This window comes from Ursus arctos, unplaced genomic scaffold (genome assembly GCF_023065955.2).
Source record: "Ursus arctos isolate Adak ecotype North America unplaced genomic scaffold, UrsArc2.0 scaffold_2, whole genome shotgun sequence".
NCBI lineage: Eukaryota > Metazoa > Chordata > Mammalia > Carnivora > Ursidae > Ursus > Ursus arctos.
In genome coordinates, this window is record NW_026622874.1 from 65,918,672 (window position 1) to 65,935,344 (window position 16,673).

General features: G+C 60.2%; 2 protein-coding genes across 11 annotated transcripts in view; one reads left to right on the forward strand and one right to left on the reverse strand.

The window, feature by feature from the left end:
- Positions 1–478: 478 nt before the first annotated feature.
- On the forward strand, positions 479–7,266 carry MPG (N-methylpurine DNA glycosylase). Of its 2 annotated transcripts, XM_026485422.4 has the most exons (5): positions 479–639; positions 1,258–1,295; positions 2,821–3,054; positions 3,893–4,097; positions 6,822–7,266. In XM_026485422.4, exons 3-5 carry the CDS (start codon positions 2,833–2,835, stop codon positions 7,196–7,198), a joined length of 804 nt encoding a protein of 267 aa, XP_026341207.1. In that variant the 5' UTR covers positions 479–639; positions 1,258–1,295; positions 2,821–2,832; the 3' UTR covers positions 7,199–7,266. The 2 variants fall into 2 exon arrangements, with proteins under 2 accessions (XP_026341207.1, XP_026341206.1); XM_026485421.4 differs by lacking the exon at positions 1,258–1,295 and having other exon boundaries at positions 480–639.
- Positions 5,384–16,673, reverse strand: part of NPRL3 (NPR3 like, GATOR1 complex subunit) — a 38,422-nt gene continuing 27,132 nt past the window's right edge. For 4 of the 9 annotated variants that reach the window (XR_007191295.2, XR_007191293.2, XR_007191292.2 and 1 more), the window contains 7 exons: positions 15,954–16,110; positions 12,509–12,615; positions 11,925–12,054; positions 9,796–9,985; positions 8,872–9,064; positions 7,412–7,948; positions 5,384–6,203 (listed from right to left, as the gene is read on the reverse strand). Coding sequence is in view for 2 of the 9 variants with exons in the window: in XM_048224843.2 (XP_048080800.1) it covers positions 7,783–7,948; positions 8,872–9,064; positions 9,796–9,985; positions 11,925–12,054; positions 12,509–12,615; positions 15,954–16,110 (943 nt within the window). In the remaining 7 variants the exon portion in view is untranslated. Of the gene's footprint in view, positions 7,949–8,871; positions 9,065–9,795; positions 9,986–11,924; positions 12,055–12,508; positions 12,616–15,953; positions 16,111–16,673 lie in introns of those variants that run through there. The other 5 variants (XR_008960552.1, XR_008960551.1, XR_008960554.1 and 2 more) reach the window with 3 other exon arrangements.

Consider the following 16,673-nt stretch of genomic DNA (forward strand, 5'->3'; position numbering starts at 1 on the left):
GCCCACTCCCCACGTCCTCTCCCCCAGGTGCCTCCCGGAGGCCGGGAGCAAGGAATAACCCTCCGCAGTCCAGGCAGGCGTAACCCGAGACCGGGGCTCCGCCGCCACCTCCCCCACGCTCCCTCCATGTCACCCCACGGAACCGTCTGCGGGCCACCCCCCCCGACCCCCAACCGGGGCCCCTCGAGGACCTAAGCAAGACTCGTGACGGACCAAGCCTCTTGGGGGTCTGACCACTGGCGGGCAGCCGTGCAGGGACCGCCGTGCACGTGCGGGCGGGAGCCAGGTCACTGGGAAGAGCACCCGGCTGCGGGGGTTCGCGCCCCAACCCCAGCCGCCTTCCCGCCTGTCTCACGCCACAAGTGTCCCAGCAGCCCCCGGGCCTTTGTCCAGGATGGGAGGAGCCCCCCTCCCCCGTCCGGCCCCTCCCCCAGGGGCGGATCCGTGCCGCGCGCTCGCCGCCGCTCCCCCGGCTTCCGTCCGCCCCCGCGCAGGCGCCGACGGCACTTCCGGCTCGCGTTTGGGCGGGCGGGGGTCTCCCGGCGCCGTGGGTCTCGGCTCTGCGGGTCCTGGTGCCGCGGCTTCCTGCGCGTAGAGCCCCGGCCGAGGCGCGGGATGCCGGCGCGGGGCGCGGCCCAGGTGAGTGCGCGCTCCTCGCTCCGCGCACGGCCACCCGGCGCTGCGGCCGCGGAACGGGCTCGGGGGCCATGACCTCCCGCGGGGGGGGGGGGGGCACACGCGCTGAGCGAGCCCCCGGGCAAAGCCAGTCAAGCGCGCGCCGGCCCCTGACGGGAGCTGCAGTCCCCACCGATCGCCCCCCGGCGGGTCGGCCCCGCTCGGAGCTCCGTCTGCTCCTGGAAAAGTCGAGGCCCGACCCGCGGTTGCCAGTGAAGTCTGGGAGCAGCCCCGAGGCCGGGTTCCTGGTTCAGTGCTGTGCACCGAGGCCTCGCTCACACACCTCCTGCCGCGGGGCCAGGCCGCTGCGGAACTGACCTGGGTTGGCCCAGGGGGGGAACTTTCTCACGCTCCCCACGTCAGTGTCAGTGACACCGGATCAGTGCAGTGTCTGTGGTCACTAACCCTGGTTTACCCAGGTGTGCCCTCCACCGGCTGGACCCGCTCGGGCAGGAGACCCTAGTTCTCAGGTTCTGCCTGGAGACATCCTGGGTGGAGCGTGTTTCTTCCTAACGGTCATTCATTGAGGGCTTGCTGCATGCCAGCGACATGCCTACCCGACTTCTCTCACTTTATTCTCAGAACCATCTTGGGCCACAGATGCGGGCTCCTTTCTACAGGTGAGAAAACAGAGGCACAGACACTTGAGGTCATCTTCCCGGGCCCTTTCTTGAGGGAGCCCTCATTTCTAACCAGGGCCACGGGTGCTTAGACGTGCCCAGGTACACGATTTGAGTCAAGGCTCACTTGAATGCAGTAGCAGGGGTCACTCCTGCCACTTAGTCCTGGGGCCAAACCACCACAAAGGCCTGTGAGGCGGGTTGAGATTCTAGGTCTATAATAGGGAAACTGAGGCCTTTCTGAGTCTCAGTCCGTGGACAGTTTTGAGTCCCTCACCACCCAGGGTGGGCCAGGGCTGACCCAGAATGACCCAAGTGCCATGAGGCAGGCAGGGGGCCAGACTCCGGGTGGCAGCGTCCCAGCGTCTGAGCCCATGGCGGGTATTGGCAGATGGGCTGGGCTGCAACGACGGTCACGTCAGCGTCCACTCTCAGTAGACTGGCAGTCTCCTTTCAGTATGGAACGTCAGCACTTCTGTTAAAAATAATGGGTCTGTCACATGCCAAGGAGATGTGGGTACTACTGAAAACTAGCCCTTGTCGAGGGAGTTTCCGGGCCCCGCTGCTCACCTGCTCTTCATGGCGTCCCACTGGTAGAGCAGCTGGTCCCAGAACAGCTGAGGGTGTGTGGTCAGGTTTCTCGGCAGCACGTCGGAGGTGGGGTCTTGTCCCTTGGGAGATCTCGGCTTTGCCCCACCTCCTCCTTATCCTTAGGATGTCCTGGCCGTGAGAGTGAGGATAGCTGGGGACTCAGCAGGGGTCATGCCCTGAGCACTTGGGTTGGAGCAAAGAGGCAGCCCGGTGCCCCCCCAGCTGTGTGTTCAGGCCTTCCTGGCCATTCTGAGGAAGGGTTGGCACGGTGGGGGCCCTACCAACAGCTCAGCCGGGTGGGAGGGAGTGCAGAGAACACAAACATTCCTTCACCAAGCCCCATCAAGGTCATGGCTGTGCTTTTCAGTTCCTGGTTAGGGGGCACCTGGCTGGCTGTGTTGGAAGAGCCTGCGACTCTTGATCTTGGAGTCATGAGTTTGAGCCCCATGTCGGGTGTAGAGATTACTTAAATAAATAAATATAAAAAACCAATTGATTCCTGGTCAGGGTCAGTGCAAAGGGCTGGGTTCCAGAAACAAGAGCAGAAGTTTGTTTGGGGTCCATGTAGTGAGTGGCAGGCAGGGTGCCCGCACTCCTGTCTGAGGCCCCGGTGCCCACTGTCCCTCCTCGGGCCCTGCAGTGCGTTGCCATCACCCTGTGCATCTTCTGCACATGGACGGTGTGTGGATCAGAGTGGCTACTCCGTCCCCGCCACCGACAGCCTGTCCTCACGTGCAGGCACTTCCCAAGGCCGCCTGGGGCCCAGCGTGGGGCTGAGTCCATGGGTACAGCATTCTGTTTGCACCTTCCAACAACCCACAGGGGGCTGCCTCCATTTTACAGACAAGGCAAGCAGTCGAATACGGTCCTTCAACTGCACGGTCTTGACTTCACTCCAAAACCTAGTCAGAGGATTTGTCTGTTCCCCTTACAGCTTTCCCGCAGAATGGGGCAAAAAAAACAGCGACTGTCAGAAGCAGAACAGCCTCAGAGACTGCCAGACAGAGCCCAGACGCTTTCGCCTATGGAGCCCTGCTTGGGGCCGCCTGCAGCCCTGGGACCCCAGCGCAGCATCTACTTTTCAGGCCCAAAAAGCCACTCTGCACAGCTGGGATCTGAGTTTTTCGACCAGCCTGCTGTCCCCCTGGCGCGGGCATTTCTGGGACAGGTATTATCATGTGGCCAAGGAGCAGGCGGAAAGTCTTCAGGCTGAAGAAGACTCCGTTCCCCGACACTCAGCACTCCACAGGCTCTCCCTGGCTCCCCTGTGGGCTGGACTGCTCTCCTAGGTGCTCTGTGGACCCGAGAGCACTCGCTCCTCCAGTGATAGCCCCTGGCAACTACCCCCTGCCCTGTCCTCAGCTGGCCCTTCTGGGCCTCGCCCCTGCCCGGGGTGCTGGCTGAGCCGACTGCGGCCAGCTCATCTCCCTAGCATAGTGCCTGCACTGACCCACTCCTTGTGGAGCTGGCTACACCCAGGGCCGTGGTCCAGGCCAGGGGCACTGCAGGGCAGCTGGTCCTGCTGCTCAGAAAGGCCTTTCAGGGCCAGGTGGGTGGGAGCTAAGTAGGACGGTCCTTTGTGGTCAGTCCAGGTGGAAGGGGCCACACACGCTCTGGGCGTTCTGGGCAGCTGTGTGGGGACAACATTGGGGCCCTGTGCCCTCCATGCTGCCCTACCCCTGGCTAAGCATTTAAGCCCAAGGGAGCTAGGGGAGGAGGGGGCAGGGAGATGGAGGGCCCCACCAAGATTTGAAGTGTGTGAATTCACTAGTCCTGGTTTCCAGCCTGGCCCTGGCAGGAGCTTAACATAACTGCCACCTGTAGACAGGATACTTAGCAGGGCCTGTGTTCCCGGGACCAGTGAGCAGGACAGAGGGGACAGTAGGGGCCTGGCTGGACTTGGGTGCCCTCCCCCCTGAACTGGGGAGATGAGGCCCAGGCTGTGGGCTGTCACGGTTGAGTGTACCCCCGCCCCTCCCTGCTCTGAGAAAACAGACTGCCCACAGGTCCTGGTCCGACGACTTGATGATGGCACAGAGCTGCGTGGCCGCATTGTGGAGACGGAGGCATACTTGGGGCCAGAGGATGAAGCCGCCCACTCTAGGGGTGGCCGGCAGACCCCCCGCAACCGTGGCATGTTCATGAAGCCCGGAACTCTGTATGTGTATATCATCTACGGCATGTACTTCTGCATGAACGTCTCCAGCCGAGGTGAGCGGTGCTGGGTGCTGCTGCTTGGGGCAACAGGGGGCCACGGGCAGAGTCCCCTCAATCGGCAGCTCGGACATCCCTGGGAGGACCAGGCCGGGGCAGGTGTCGAAGCAAGGAGGTGTCACTGCTAAGCTAGGTTGGGTTTTAGGAACTCTGGCTATGCTCTCAGGGTGGTTATAGGTGCCAGGGGCCCGCACAGGATAGAGGTCAGGTCACTGACCTGAACATGGAGCTGACAGGTTCCACAAGGACACCGATGGTCACAGATCTCAAAGGTGGTGTCTTCTATGACCCAGGGTGGACCTGGGAGGGGCTGGGGAAATGAGGATGGTATGAGTTTGGGTTGAGTTGGGCTCAAGCCAGAGTCTCGCCAGGCGGTCAGCTACGGGGTATGAATCCTTCTCAGCTGGGGATGATTTTGCCACCTGGGGGGAGGCAGTGTCCAAAGACGTGTGGTCATCTCAGCTGGGGATGTGCTACTGGCATCTAGCACGTGGAGGCCAGGCATGATGCGGACTAGCTCACAAGGCACAGAATGCCCCCCACCCCAATCATCTGGCCCCAAATGTCAGTAGTGCCAAGTAGAGAGATGCTGGTCTAGAGCTCCCAGGAGAACCCACACACCCTGTGAGACCTGCTCTGGGGCAGCCTCTGTCCCACTGTGAGCAGGTGGCTGTTTTCCGGAAGGTCTGTGCTCAGAAGGAAGAGCCCACAGCATTGTCCTGCCAGAGGCACTGATGAACGGGAACAGGGTTTGCCTGGCCCACTCTGGCTAGCCAGTCCCAGCCTCTTGTGTCTGTTCAGCCTCCCCACTGCCCATCCCAAGAAGAGCAAATGCTTGAGGAGACCAGTAAGAAGCTTGGGGTCTGGTACGCTTTGTGTCACACACATCTGAGTGATTCCAGTGACCTGGGAGTTGTGATTGCACCGAGTAGACAGCTGGACATGTGCAGTGTCAGAGCCACAGGGGCTGAAGGACCTACAGGGGACCCAAGATTGGTCCTGTGCCCAGCACAAAGCAGGTGTCGAGTGAAGCTGAGTGACTGGACATCGGAGGACGGTAGGGACCATCCATGAGGGTCCTCTTATCGTTCTGGAGAGCTTACTTTGGTTGTCTGGCTTTTCTTTAGCAATAGAACCAACCCTGTCTTGTGTAGTGGGACCGGACTCAGACAAGGAGTGACACTGAGTCTAGTGATGCCCAGGGCTATGGTCAACAGGAAAGGGAGAAGCCTGGCATTTGGTGGGATGGGGGGGGGGGAGTACATTGGGCAGGGCAGACATTGGAGGTGGCACGTTACTTTATGGACATGTGACCATCCAGGTCAAGGGGGCAGGAAACCGCACGGGTACAGACAGTGAAGGCCAGGGTCATCCAGACAGAGTGAGGGAGAGGGGAGGCCAAGGACATGGTCGTTGCCTGCCTGCTCTCGGGGTGGTGGCGGCATATAAACCACCAGGAGGCAGGTAGTGTAGACAGAGGACTAGTGGGTAAGGATGGGGAGACCTGACAGGAAGAGGTTAGGGGTGGTGTCGTGTTTTCATTGGGATGAGGGACTCAGATGCACTCCAGGATAGGGGTGTGGGGATGGAGGGGCAGGCTGCTCCTTCACCCCATGTGGGACAGTGAGGGACATGCGTGGCACCCACAGGAAGCCCTGAGGCTGGTGGGCTGAGAGGAGCCCAGGAATCACAGAGGCACAGAACTCCCAAGGTTTGGTGTACCCCAAGTATATAACTGGCTGGTTAAGGGGCATCTGGTCACAAAACCCCCAACACTTGCCAGCTGCTGGTTACTTGACAGGGCTTGGCTGCTGTGTCCACTCGGGGCTCCCGGTCTGCCAATGGGGAGACCCTTGTGGCCAAGGTCCAAGGGTGGAAACTGGCCTGGCCAGCTGAGCCTCTCAGAGCCCCTGGGGGTTGGCCCAGTCAGGAAAGCAACCTTGCTGGAGGGTCAGAGTTCTGGCCAGGGCTCAGGGAGTTCAGGCAGATGCATCCTCTTGAGTGAGCCCCTTGGACTGGGGCACCTGGCTGGCTCAGCCGGCAGAGCGTGGGACCCGATCTCAAGGGTTTGGACTTTTGAGTTCCACGTCCAGTGTGGAGACACTAGAAACAAAACAAAACTTAAAGTAACTTGGACTGCTGGTAGAAGCGCCGCGGCTAGAAGGGATCCTGGGGGAGGGGGCTCTGTGTTGGCATCTCCTCCCGCGCAGTTTCTTCCCTGGATCACTGGGCAGACTCACCCAGTATCATGAGCACACTGCTAGCTGCTCTGAGCCAACCTTCCAGCTTCCCCCACACACACCAGTGGATGAGGCAGATGGGCGAGCGTCAGAGGCTCGCCCAGGCCTGAGGCTTCCTGCTTCCTGGTGGGATGACAGTGCTCACAGACGACCGGCTCTCTGGGATTTCCTTGGCCAGCCTCACAGGTGCTGCCACTCATCAAACCAGATGAAGCCAGGGAGGCCGGCTACCAGCGCCCACCATGCTTTTTTAAACATAGGTTCTCCCTAGCTAGTGGTCAGGCGTTCGGGCTGCTGGGCGCAGCTCACCTGGTGGCAGGTGCAAGGGTGCAGGACGTGGAGGCGGCAGACGTGTGGATGGTGAGTGCAGGGGTGCTCAGGAAGGCAGCTGCAGCGCCTCCATAGCATTTATGTGCCCTGGGGTCGGGAGGGCAACAGCCTGGGGAGGCTTGGCTTTAAAGGCTGTCCGTCTGTCCCACAGGGGATGGCGCGTGTGTCCTGCTGCGAGCGCTGGAGCCCTTGGGGGGCCTGGAGACCATGCGGCAGCTTCGCAGCACCCTCCGCAAGGGCACCGCGGGCCGAGCCCTCAAGGACCGTGAGCTGTGCAGTGGCCCCTCCAAGCTGTGCCAGGCCCTGGCCATTGACAAGAGCTTCAACCAGCGGGACCTGGCCAAGGACAAGGCTGTGTGGTTGGAGCGCAGCCCCCCGGGGTCCAGTGAGCCAGCCGTGGTGGCAGCAGCCCGAGTGGGCATTGGCCATGCAGGAGAGTGGGCCCAGAAACCCCTCCGCTTTTATGTCCGCGGCAGCCCCTGGGTCAGCGTGGTAGACAGAGCAGCTGAGCAGAACGCACAGGACTGAGCAAGGGTCCGCTCCAACAAGGCTTTTTAACTGCTTAAAAACCAAATAAACACTTTGTGTCTAGAAAACAGTACTGCTTGTATCTGCGTCACAGCCCCCCTCAGTGGTCTCCCTCCAGGGCAGGACACTGGAGGCCGTGTGTGTGCAGGAGGTTGGACACACTGTCCCTCAGGCCTGTGTGAGGGAGGGTGGGGGACACCAGTGCACACTCACCCCAAAGCTGTGGGTCAGCCCAGGCCCTCGTGCAGCAGGTGTCCAAGGCGGGATGGGCCACAGTGGGGCGGGCCAGGAAAGGCACAGCACTCTCTGGGAGGGCAGTGGTGGAGGGGGCCGGGCTGGGAGGAGGGTCTGAGAGAAACGCATGGCCGGGGTCTGTGTGTGGGAAGCCCGCAGGCCCGAGTCCTGGACGCTCCCTCCAGCTGGGAGCCTCGTCTCAGCTCAGACACTGAGGCTGTTTCAAGGACCAGAGGAGAGTGAGAACATGGAGGGCAGTTGCCCCAAGGCTGCTGCCGGACGGTACTCCGGCCTCACGCCCCCGGCCCATGGCAGTAGCCCGCCTCTGCTTCCTTGTCCTCGGCCTGGCCTCATGGGAGCAGTGCCTGGAAGACGGCGATGACCGGGTCCTCATGGGTGGTCACCACCAGCACGCTGCGGAACTTGTCGAAGAGCGTGAGCAGCTGGGAGCGCCGTGTGTTCTCGTTGTACATGATCTCCTCCAGGTGGTGGCGGCCGCGGAAGTAGTGCAGGAGCCTGGGGGAGGGGAGGGCAGTGTGAGCCCCGGCAGCCTCCGCCCTAGGAGCCACAGGCGGGGATCAGCGCTGAGCTGCCCACAGACCTGAGCAGAGCTGCCAGGGATCTCAGGGCCTCCGCCCCCGGCAGGGGCAGGTGAGTGCTCCGGACCTGCTGCCCACCACGTGCCCTCAGGTGGGTCCACGAGGACACGGCTCTTCAAACCCTGGAGGCCCCGAGCCCGCAGGTCAGCATGCTCAGCACCCTGACGGCGGGGGGGGGGGGGGGGGGGGGAGCGCAGGGGGACGAGTCTGCCAGGGGCATCTTTCTTTCATGCTGCTGCAGCAGCGACGCCCATAGGGCTCTGGGCCCAAACAGGGTCATGGCTCTAGGAGCTGCTTGGGGCTGGGGCTGGCACAGAGGAGGCCCAGACCCAGCTGGTTTCAACAGTCGCCTGGCATGCGGTTCTTACCTGGGGGCTTGCCCCCGGTCAGCCTCACCCCACCCAGAAAGCCATACACCTGCAGAGCCCCCCAAGTCAAAGGTGGGTGTGACAAAGTCTGTCACCAACAAAGAGGGGTCCTGGACACCACCGCCCCCAGCCTGGGCTGAGAGTTTTCCCAGGAGGGAAAGATCCCTACTAAGCCTTGTGAGGATGAGAACCTGCCGCAGCTTCCAAAGTAACAAGGAGCACCCAGGAGGTCTTGCAGGGACTCCCGGCTGGCAAGGGCACCGGGCCTGGTGTCTCAGCGACAGACCGTGCTCCCCACAGCGGGGACACACAGGTGCCAGGTAGGGACATGTGAGTGCTTGAGACGCCACCTCAACCAGCAACTGCCGTTTGTCACCAGTGGACGTAAGCTGGGGTTGTGCTGGGTCAGTCCCCATCCGCTTTCCATTCTGACCCCAGAACTGGCCCAGCCCCGCAGGTCACCCTGCCCCACCTGGCAAACATGCGGAGGTCCTCGGGGTTCTGGGCGGCAGGCACGCTGAGGATGGCAGCCCGCTCGTGCTCGGACAGGCTGGCCAGCAGGTTCTCGGTCATCCTCTTGTTCAGTGGTGAGTCCCCACTGGGGAGAAGCTCCGCACTCGAGTTGTCCATGCTGGGGCTAGTGAGGGTCATGTCATCACTGCTGGCTGTGGGTGGGCATGGGTCAGGGAGCAGCCGGCCCCCCACACACCCCTGGTGCACCCGCTGTGCCATCTGTCTCCACCAGGAATTCTCTGCCACACCCCAAGGGAGGCCTGCCCATCCGACCCCTCGCACCCAAGATGGACACGGACGGGCCCTGAGCAAGGCTGGGTCTTTGCACTGAACTTGAAGATCAAGGTCAGGCCTCAGTCTAGGGAGCCTTCCAGCCCTTTGTCTCCCCCCAGCCTGGGGAAGCCTGGGGGACCTGGGGCTTGGCAATGGGCTGCATCCTTTGGGCGCAGGTGGTGGCCACAGTGGCTCTTCTGAGAAGCGACTGTGAGAGTCAGTGCCTTGTCACAGGCCCCGGCACAGCGGACTCAAATGTCCTCCTAGCAATGGTGTGAAATCTGATCGCAGGCGGTCCCGGACTTGGGCAAGCCCCCTGCTCAGGAGCCCAGAGGGACAGCCTCAGAGCCAGAGACGTGCAGGCAGGTGAGGGAAAGGGGTCTCCTGCCCTCCTTCAAAGGAGAGCTGCTCAGCAGGGGACAGCGGCTGCCTGTGCGAGGACCCAACTGCCCACATAAGGGGTGGGCGTGTATGCGCACGGATGGCCACGTGAAGGTGCCTGGGTCACTCCCAGCACTGCCCACGTCGGGATCCTGGCTGCCACTCCCAAGTGCCCTCCCAAATGCTACCCCCACCCGGCAGACAGAGGCCCTGGGCAAGGGGCTCCTACTTGGGGAACCAAAGCTGAGAGCGTTGGGTGTGCTGAGGCTGCGGCCGCTGACCCTGGCGGTGAAGGGGACATCGTCGTCTCGAGGGTGGGGCTCGTCCTCACTGGGCGAGGCCATCAGGCACACGTAGGTGTGCAGCTGGACCAGGAGCCTGTGCTGCAGCATCCACACCACCATCTGAATGAGCTGCGTCTGCAGGGGAGGCAGCAGGAGGCCCAGGGCAGGGGAGGAAGGCCGGCCCCTCCCCACTACCCTGTTCCCTGCCAGGGAGGGTAAAGGAGCCACGACCTGAGACACGATCCCCACGAGTCATCCCAAAGGTAAGGGGTCCATGAGCTCCACAAGGCTCAAGGCACAAGCCCCCCACCTCAGAAAAGGGCCTCTCAGCTGCCGGTCGGTCTGCAAGACCAACTCCTTGCTCCAGGGAAGGCCGCAAGAGCACCTGCTCCCACCCCACACACGGGCTGCCCGTGTGTGGCCTTCTGTGCCCAGAGCTGAGGAGCCGGGCCGATGACACGGAGGCCCCTGCTCTGCCCCGTCTCCCTCCACCCACTCGGCCCTGTCACTCTGACCCCCACACACAGAGCTGGGCCTGTGGGGACCTCCCCACGGTGACCTGGACACTGTTCACAAAGAGGCTGCAGGCAGCTGCCCTGAGCCCGAGCCCAAGGACAGGGAGCCCTGAGGGGATTGTGGTCCTAGCACATGCAGTCCACCCTTCTGTCACGGGGCTGGCACCTGACCAGCGCCAGTGGGGAGCCCTGTGCAGGCCCAGCTGGAGCACAGCGAACAGGAAGGTCACACTCCTGCCTGCTCAGCTTTGGGAGTCCCCTCCTGGGAAGGGACGGCTGACCAGGCATGGAAATAGGGATGTGCCATGGGCATGTTAGGACCTGGTCAAACCAAATAAAATTGAACAAGATTGTAAGATAATTTAAATTAAAAAATCAAACAAAGAGGCTTCATAAGCACTCAAGAGCACACTCCAGGCCCCGAAGCAGGAGGCGTGACAAGCAGACGCCTCACCCTGGGACTGCGCAGAACCGAACCCAGCTCCATGTGAGTCCCTTGACCAAGCACAAGGCAGCCCCCCCGCCCCCACTGCCGGCATGGCCTGGAAAATCCACCCGCCATCCGGACCATTAGGAAGCTTCTGCTGCGGGAAGTGGGGGCACAGATGCAAAGTGTGGCTTTCACTGAGCTGGCACGGCCTGGCACAGTTCCTGGAAACCGAAGGCCCCATGAAAGACGGCCTTTAGAACTCTGTTGCACTCAGCATCTGAATGAACTCAAGAACCAGGATCTCCTCCTCATTCACAACTTGAGAAGGGAAAGGGTTTGCTTTTAAGGACTGGTTTTGCCTAACAGATCTCGCACTTACTCAAAAAAAATACTTTCCTTCTGAAGACAAAGCCTTGAGCCCCAGCACTCGTCCCTGTGTGTCCCAACCCCTGGCCCATCCTGACTCTGTGCTGGCTCCCTGCCCAGAGTTCCAGAGCTCCAGGCGTTCAGCACAGGGGAGGGAGCCAGAGGCTCATTCTGGGGTCCAGGCCGCACCTGACCCAGAACTCACCAGTTCATTCCATATGCTTCATACCTCCCTGGATGAGCCCTTGCCACCCCCAGCAACCCCACCTGTCCCTTGCCTGGACCCAGGCCCACCGGAGCCTGTCCCAGGCCTGTCCTCTCCAGATCCTCTTGGATGAGGAGATCCTGGGGACCAGTGAGCCCAGGACTTGGACCCACATACCTTGTGGCCACCTGGACCATGGAGGGGAAGAGAGCAGGAAGCCAGGGCCCAAGTTCATTGAAAATAAAGCTGAGTCTGCATCCCCCCAGGAAAGGTTACCACTGTCCTGCCACCTGGGCCTCTTAACTCGGTTCTAACCCCAAGAACCGCTCACGGCAGCCAGGGTGGGTGGAGGTGGGACTTGGGACTGCCCAAGTGTCTGTAGGTGGCCTGGCTGAGGAGCCAGCTTTTGGTCACCCTGGCACGACATGTACCACCTACTCTACCAAGCCCCCTCCTCCCCAAAACCCAGGCTAAGGGTGCAGCAGCACTGGGGGCCCTGGGATGAGGAACTGACACTGGGTGGGTAGTTCCTGGACTCCCTGGACTCCTGCGACTTACCTCCTGCACAGGGGGGGCGAGGGGGTTCCTGAACTCTGACAAGGAGACAGGCAAGGAGAACTTAGCAAGGACAGAGGGCAGGTCGTGAGCCGGAAACTGACGGGAGAACTGTTCGGCCAGTGGGGAGTACCTGGGGAGAGGGGAGGCAAGCATGCCCATGAGCTCAGGAGGCCTCTACACTGCTTCATGACATGTGTGTCCTGGCCACGAGCCCAGGGTGGACAGCAGGGAGGCGCAGCACAGTAGGTGGCCCAGGATGGGTGCCATGAGGACAGAACACAGATGCTTTCCCTCGAGGGGCAGCAGGAGCCATGGGCACAAGCCAAAGCCCCTCTGAGCCCTCAAGTCAAGATGAAGCCTCCCAACCCCCACCAAGCACCCCATCCACAGCCCACCGGCCAGCAGGCAGGGGCCTGCACGGGGGCTTTGAACGCCAGAAGCACAGGCCCGGGACAGGGCCACTTGGCACTGCACCAGGCCAGAATTAGAACCCAAACGCAGCAGAGGCCAGCAACCAAGCCCAAGCGGGGGCCCAGCTGAGCAGGGGAGCACCATCCCGGGCTCTGGCAGCCAGAGATACTCACAGACACACGCTGGCGTTGGGAGAAAGCATGTAGACATTGTTCTCACACAGCGGGTAGATGATGATGGCCTTGCCCCAGTACACCAGGTGGGCCGCGAGCTGGAAAACCTGCAGGCAGTGGAAGCTGGGAGGGTACTGCCTGACTCTCCGGCCCTTACCTGGGCGTTCGTCACAGCACACACACAATAACCCGTTTTATCCCTGGCCCCTGGTGTGGTCTGGGACAGTAACTTCCCGTAGGACCCTGTCCAGGCCAGCACTGAGGAAAGGTCTTATGAGCATGGGGACATCTGAGGTGCCCAGGACCATGGGGTCAGCGCCTTGGCTGGACAACAAGACAGAGCCCAGCATGGGGATGGGTTTCCACATGGCAATGGACGTAGGGTCCCGGAACCCATCCTGCCCCTCCTGCACTCGTCCCTGTGTGTCCCAGCATCCCTAGACCACATCCCACTGCCCGGCTGCCCTGGACTCTCAGACAGGATGGGCCACAGACAGACTAGGATGCCAGAAATTCCATCCAACCTCAAGACGGGAGCCCAGGTCTGAGAATACAGCACTGCAGGACCTCCGGGCAAGGCGGCAGACATTCCTGGTTCTGCGTCACCCAGGTGCACTGTGCCATCACTGAGTGCCCCCGGGTGGGGGTCACCCCACCCCACACACGAGGCCCAGACAGTGCGGAGTGCACTTCCACCTCGCCTCGGCAAACAGAACCACCGGTGCCAACACGGCAGAACTTCAGCTCCTTCACTGCTGCTCTTCTCTCTCATCCCAAGTCCCGCTGACACCCGCTCCACAGCATCGATATGCCTACTTTCCTCCCTCTGCCGTCGCCCCCACCTGTGGTGTCTACCTCCCACCTCTCCCTGCAGCCAGAGTGCCGTTCTGGAGACCAGAGGTCTGAACTCGTAGCTCAGGCTGAAGTCCAGCTCCCGGCAGGGACACGTTCTCCAGAGACTCCGGGGGAACAGCCACCCTACCTCCTCTAGCAGCGACCTTCCTTGGCGCATGGCCACATCCCTCCAATCCCTGCCTCCATGGTCATACCCCCTACCCATCTCTCACAAGGGCCCTGTGGTGACACCTGGCCCACCCGGACCATCCAGGGTCACTGCCCACCTCAGAATACTTCATCACATCTGCAAAGTCCCACATGAGGTTGCGCTCACAGGACCTGGGGAGTAGGATGTGAAGGTGTGTGGGGAGCCAATCACAAGGAATGGACAGTGTGATCCTAATTTTGTGATTCAAAGATAATGTGTTAATAACTGACACATACAAAAAGTCTAGAGGAATCTACAGTGGTTATCTCTGTGATACAGGATTGCAGGGATTCTCTGTGCCCGTAATTTGTGTGATATTTGAATTTTTATAAGAACATATTAACTTTATCATGACAAAAAAGTCCAAAACGGGGAGGTGGGTGGGAGGATGGGTAAAAGAGGTGAAGGGGATTAAGAGTGCACTTATCTTGGGGAGCAGTGAGTAACATATGGAGCTGCTGACTCACTATATTGTACACCTGAAACTAAGAGAACACTGTACGTTAATTATGCTAGAATTAAAATTAAACAAAAAAGCCCAAAATACTGACTTTGCCTATGATGAAACATGAATTATTTAAGATTTTATTTTTTCTTAAGCAATCTCTACACCCAACGTGGGGCTCAAACTCACGACCCCAAGATCAAGAGTCACACACGCTGCCGACCAAGCCAGCCAGGAGCCCTGAGAACAATTTCTCCCTAGTGGGGCCATCCGTGCTTGGGGCTCCAACGGGCTCAGCCAGCTCTGCTGTCCTTGGAGCCCCCTTGGGGCCAACTGCCACAGGTGGCAGCAGGTGCAGAGGCCGGGGAGGCTGACCACCGCCCCAGCAGGAAACCCTGATTTGAAGAGGGCTCAGTGGGGAGAATTACAGAAGGAAAAAACAGTCTCCCCATGGCAAGGCTAGGTCAGGGAAGTGAAGGGGACATCACCAAAGCTTCATCTTTGTCCAGAGACCGAGAAACTTGAAAGCTTTGAAAGCTTAGCCGGTCAGAACACAAGCTCTGTGCTGTGTACGGAAGAACTAGCACATTGAAGGTTCTGTCTTGTGGATGCTATGAAGGTGAGCAGGGCGTGGTCTTCACCGGGTCCCAGCCAGTCCAGGAGCCCGTAGGACAATGCACGAGAGCAGAATCCGATAAATAATTTCACAGGGGATGGACAAAGGTCACGGGGTATAGACAAGGGAAAGACTCATTCTGGATGACAGAATCAGAAAATGCTGCTTTGGGAAACACAGGCCTGAGAGTTAAGCTCCCCCAACATGCTAAAGACCAAAGGCCAAAGGCGTGCCTCCTGGGGGGTGGGGATGGGCAGGGGGGCAGGCAGGCCTGCCTCACACCTGGGCTCCTCTTCCTCAGCCTCAGAGAGCCACCGCTCCTGGGCCAGGTCCTGCTGCCCTCTGGTGGCCACACAGTGCTCACCGTGACCAGACCCCAGTCCAGCCCTCATCCGTCACTTGGAAGGCACAACTGCCTTGGGACCTTCAACTTCTTCCTGTGCTTCTCCTCACTCCTTGGCCCCAATCCAGGCTCCAACCAGATCACAGCCAGGACTGAGGGGTCCTCCATTCAATCTGAAACTGTAGGGGTGCCTGGATGGCTCAGTTGGTTGGGCATCCGGCTCTTGTTTTCAGCTCAGGTCGTGATCTCAGGATCATGAGATTGATCCCTGAATTGGGCTCCCTGCTCAGCCGCGGGTCTGCTAGGGATTCTCTGCCTCTCCCTCTGCCTCTGCCTCTCCCCCAGCTCGCACGTGCTCAGGCACGCTCTCTCTCTAATAAATAGATAAATCTTAAAAAAACAAAAACAAAAAATTGCAGCCCACAAGCACATGGCTCAGCAAGACAGTAGGACCTCACACAGAACACAGGCCTGAATGCACATACAAGGGGGGTGGTCAAGGCCACCAAGATAGGTCCTGGTTCTGCACACAGGTGGGCCCTCACCTCCCACACTGGCAAAGTAGAGATGTGGAACTGCTTTCCCACACAGTGACACCCTGCGGGCCCCTGGTTCAACCCTGCAAGCCCCCAGCCCTGGCACCCCATCCTCCACAGCCCAGTCACCCAGCACCTGGAGGGCCTCATGCCTCACGTCTCCCGGACACAGAAGACAACATCAGTCCCAGGGCCAGTTCACAAAGCCAGCCCTGAAGCCAGGCCTGACTCAAATTCCAGCACTTGGAGCGAACCCAGCAACTACCCATCCCACCACCGCAGGCCATGCAGTGGCTCTCAGCTAGACAGAGGCAGGTCCTGGGGACACGGCACACAGGCATCCTGCTTTCCTGATGCCTGACCTCCCACCTCCTCCCAGGGACCAGCTTCTCTGATGTGCCTACCCCTCCCCCACTGGTTGTCCCCTTTTTAGGGTGTGTCTGCAGGCCCCCAGGGGTACCTGCAGCAAGGCCAGGTCTGCATCCTGGGCCAGCTGCTGCAGGTTCCTCACGGCGGATGTGGTCTTGATCACGCGCACCAGGGCTGGGGAGCAGTCCAGTGGGAGCTCACCCAGCAGGGACTTCTCATCACTGAGCAGCAGCAGAGCGTGGTACGGGCTGCAGAGCAGAGTCACAGGGTCAGCGGGACATGCGGGCTACAGGCCCCCTAACCAGGCACGTACCTGGAACACACAGATACTGAACCCGAGAGAAGAGGCCACTGGAAGGGTTAGACGGGAGGGCAGCAGTGTGTCCTGGGGCCTTTAAAAAGCCACAAGGATTACTATAGCCCTCAGAAAAAACCAAGTGGAACAAATCTGAAGAAGGCCTGACGACCCAACGCCATCTCCCACCTCTGGGACTGCCCAGCAAACATTTGTTGACTGAAAAAATACATGAATCTTTCCCAAGGAAAGAGTCCCAAATATGGAAAAGCAAAATCCCTGCCACAGGCTATGAATAGAACTACATAAAAATATACTTAGCGAGGAAGTCCAGGAGGAAGGACAGGACTTAGCGCATAGACAGGGCAAGGGAGAGAGGGTTATGTGTGCCCTGCTTTCTCTCATCTTCCAATTTTCCGTAATGTGCCCAGATTTCTTTTTTTAGTTAAAAAATATCTAAGGAAACAGGGGACTTTAATGGGGGGGGGGGGTTGTGAAAACTGAGCTTAGCTCTTT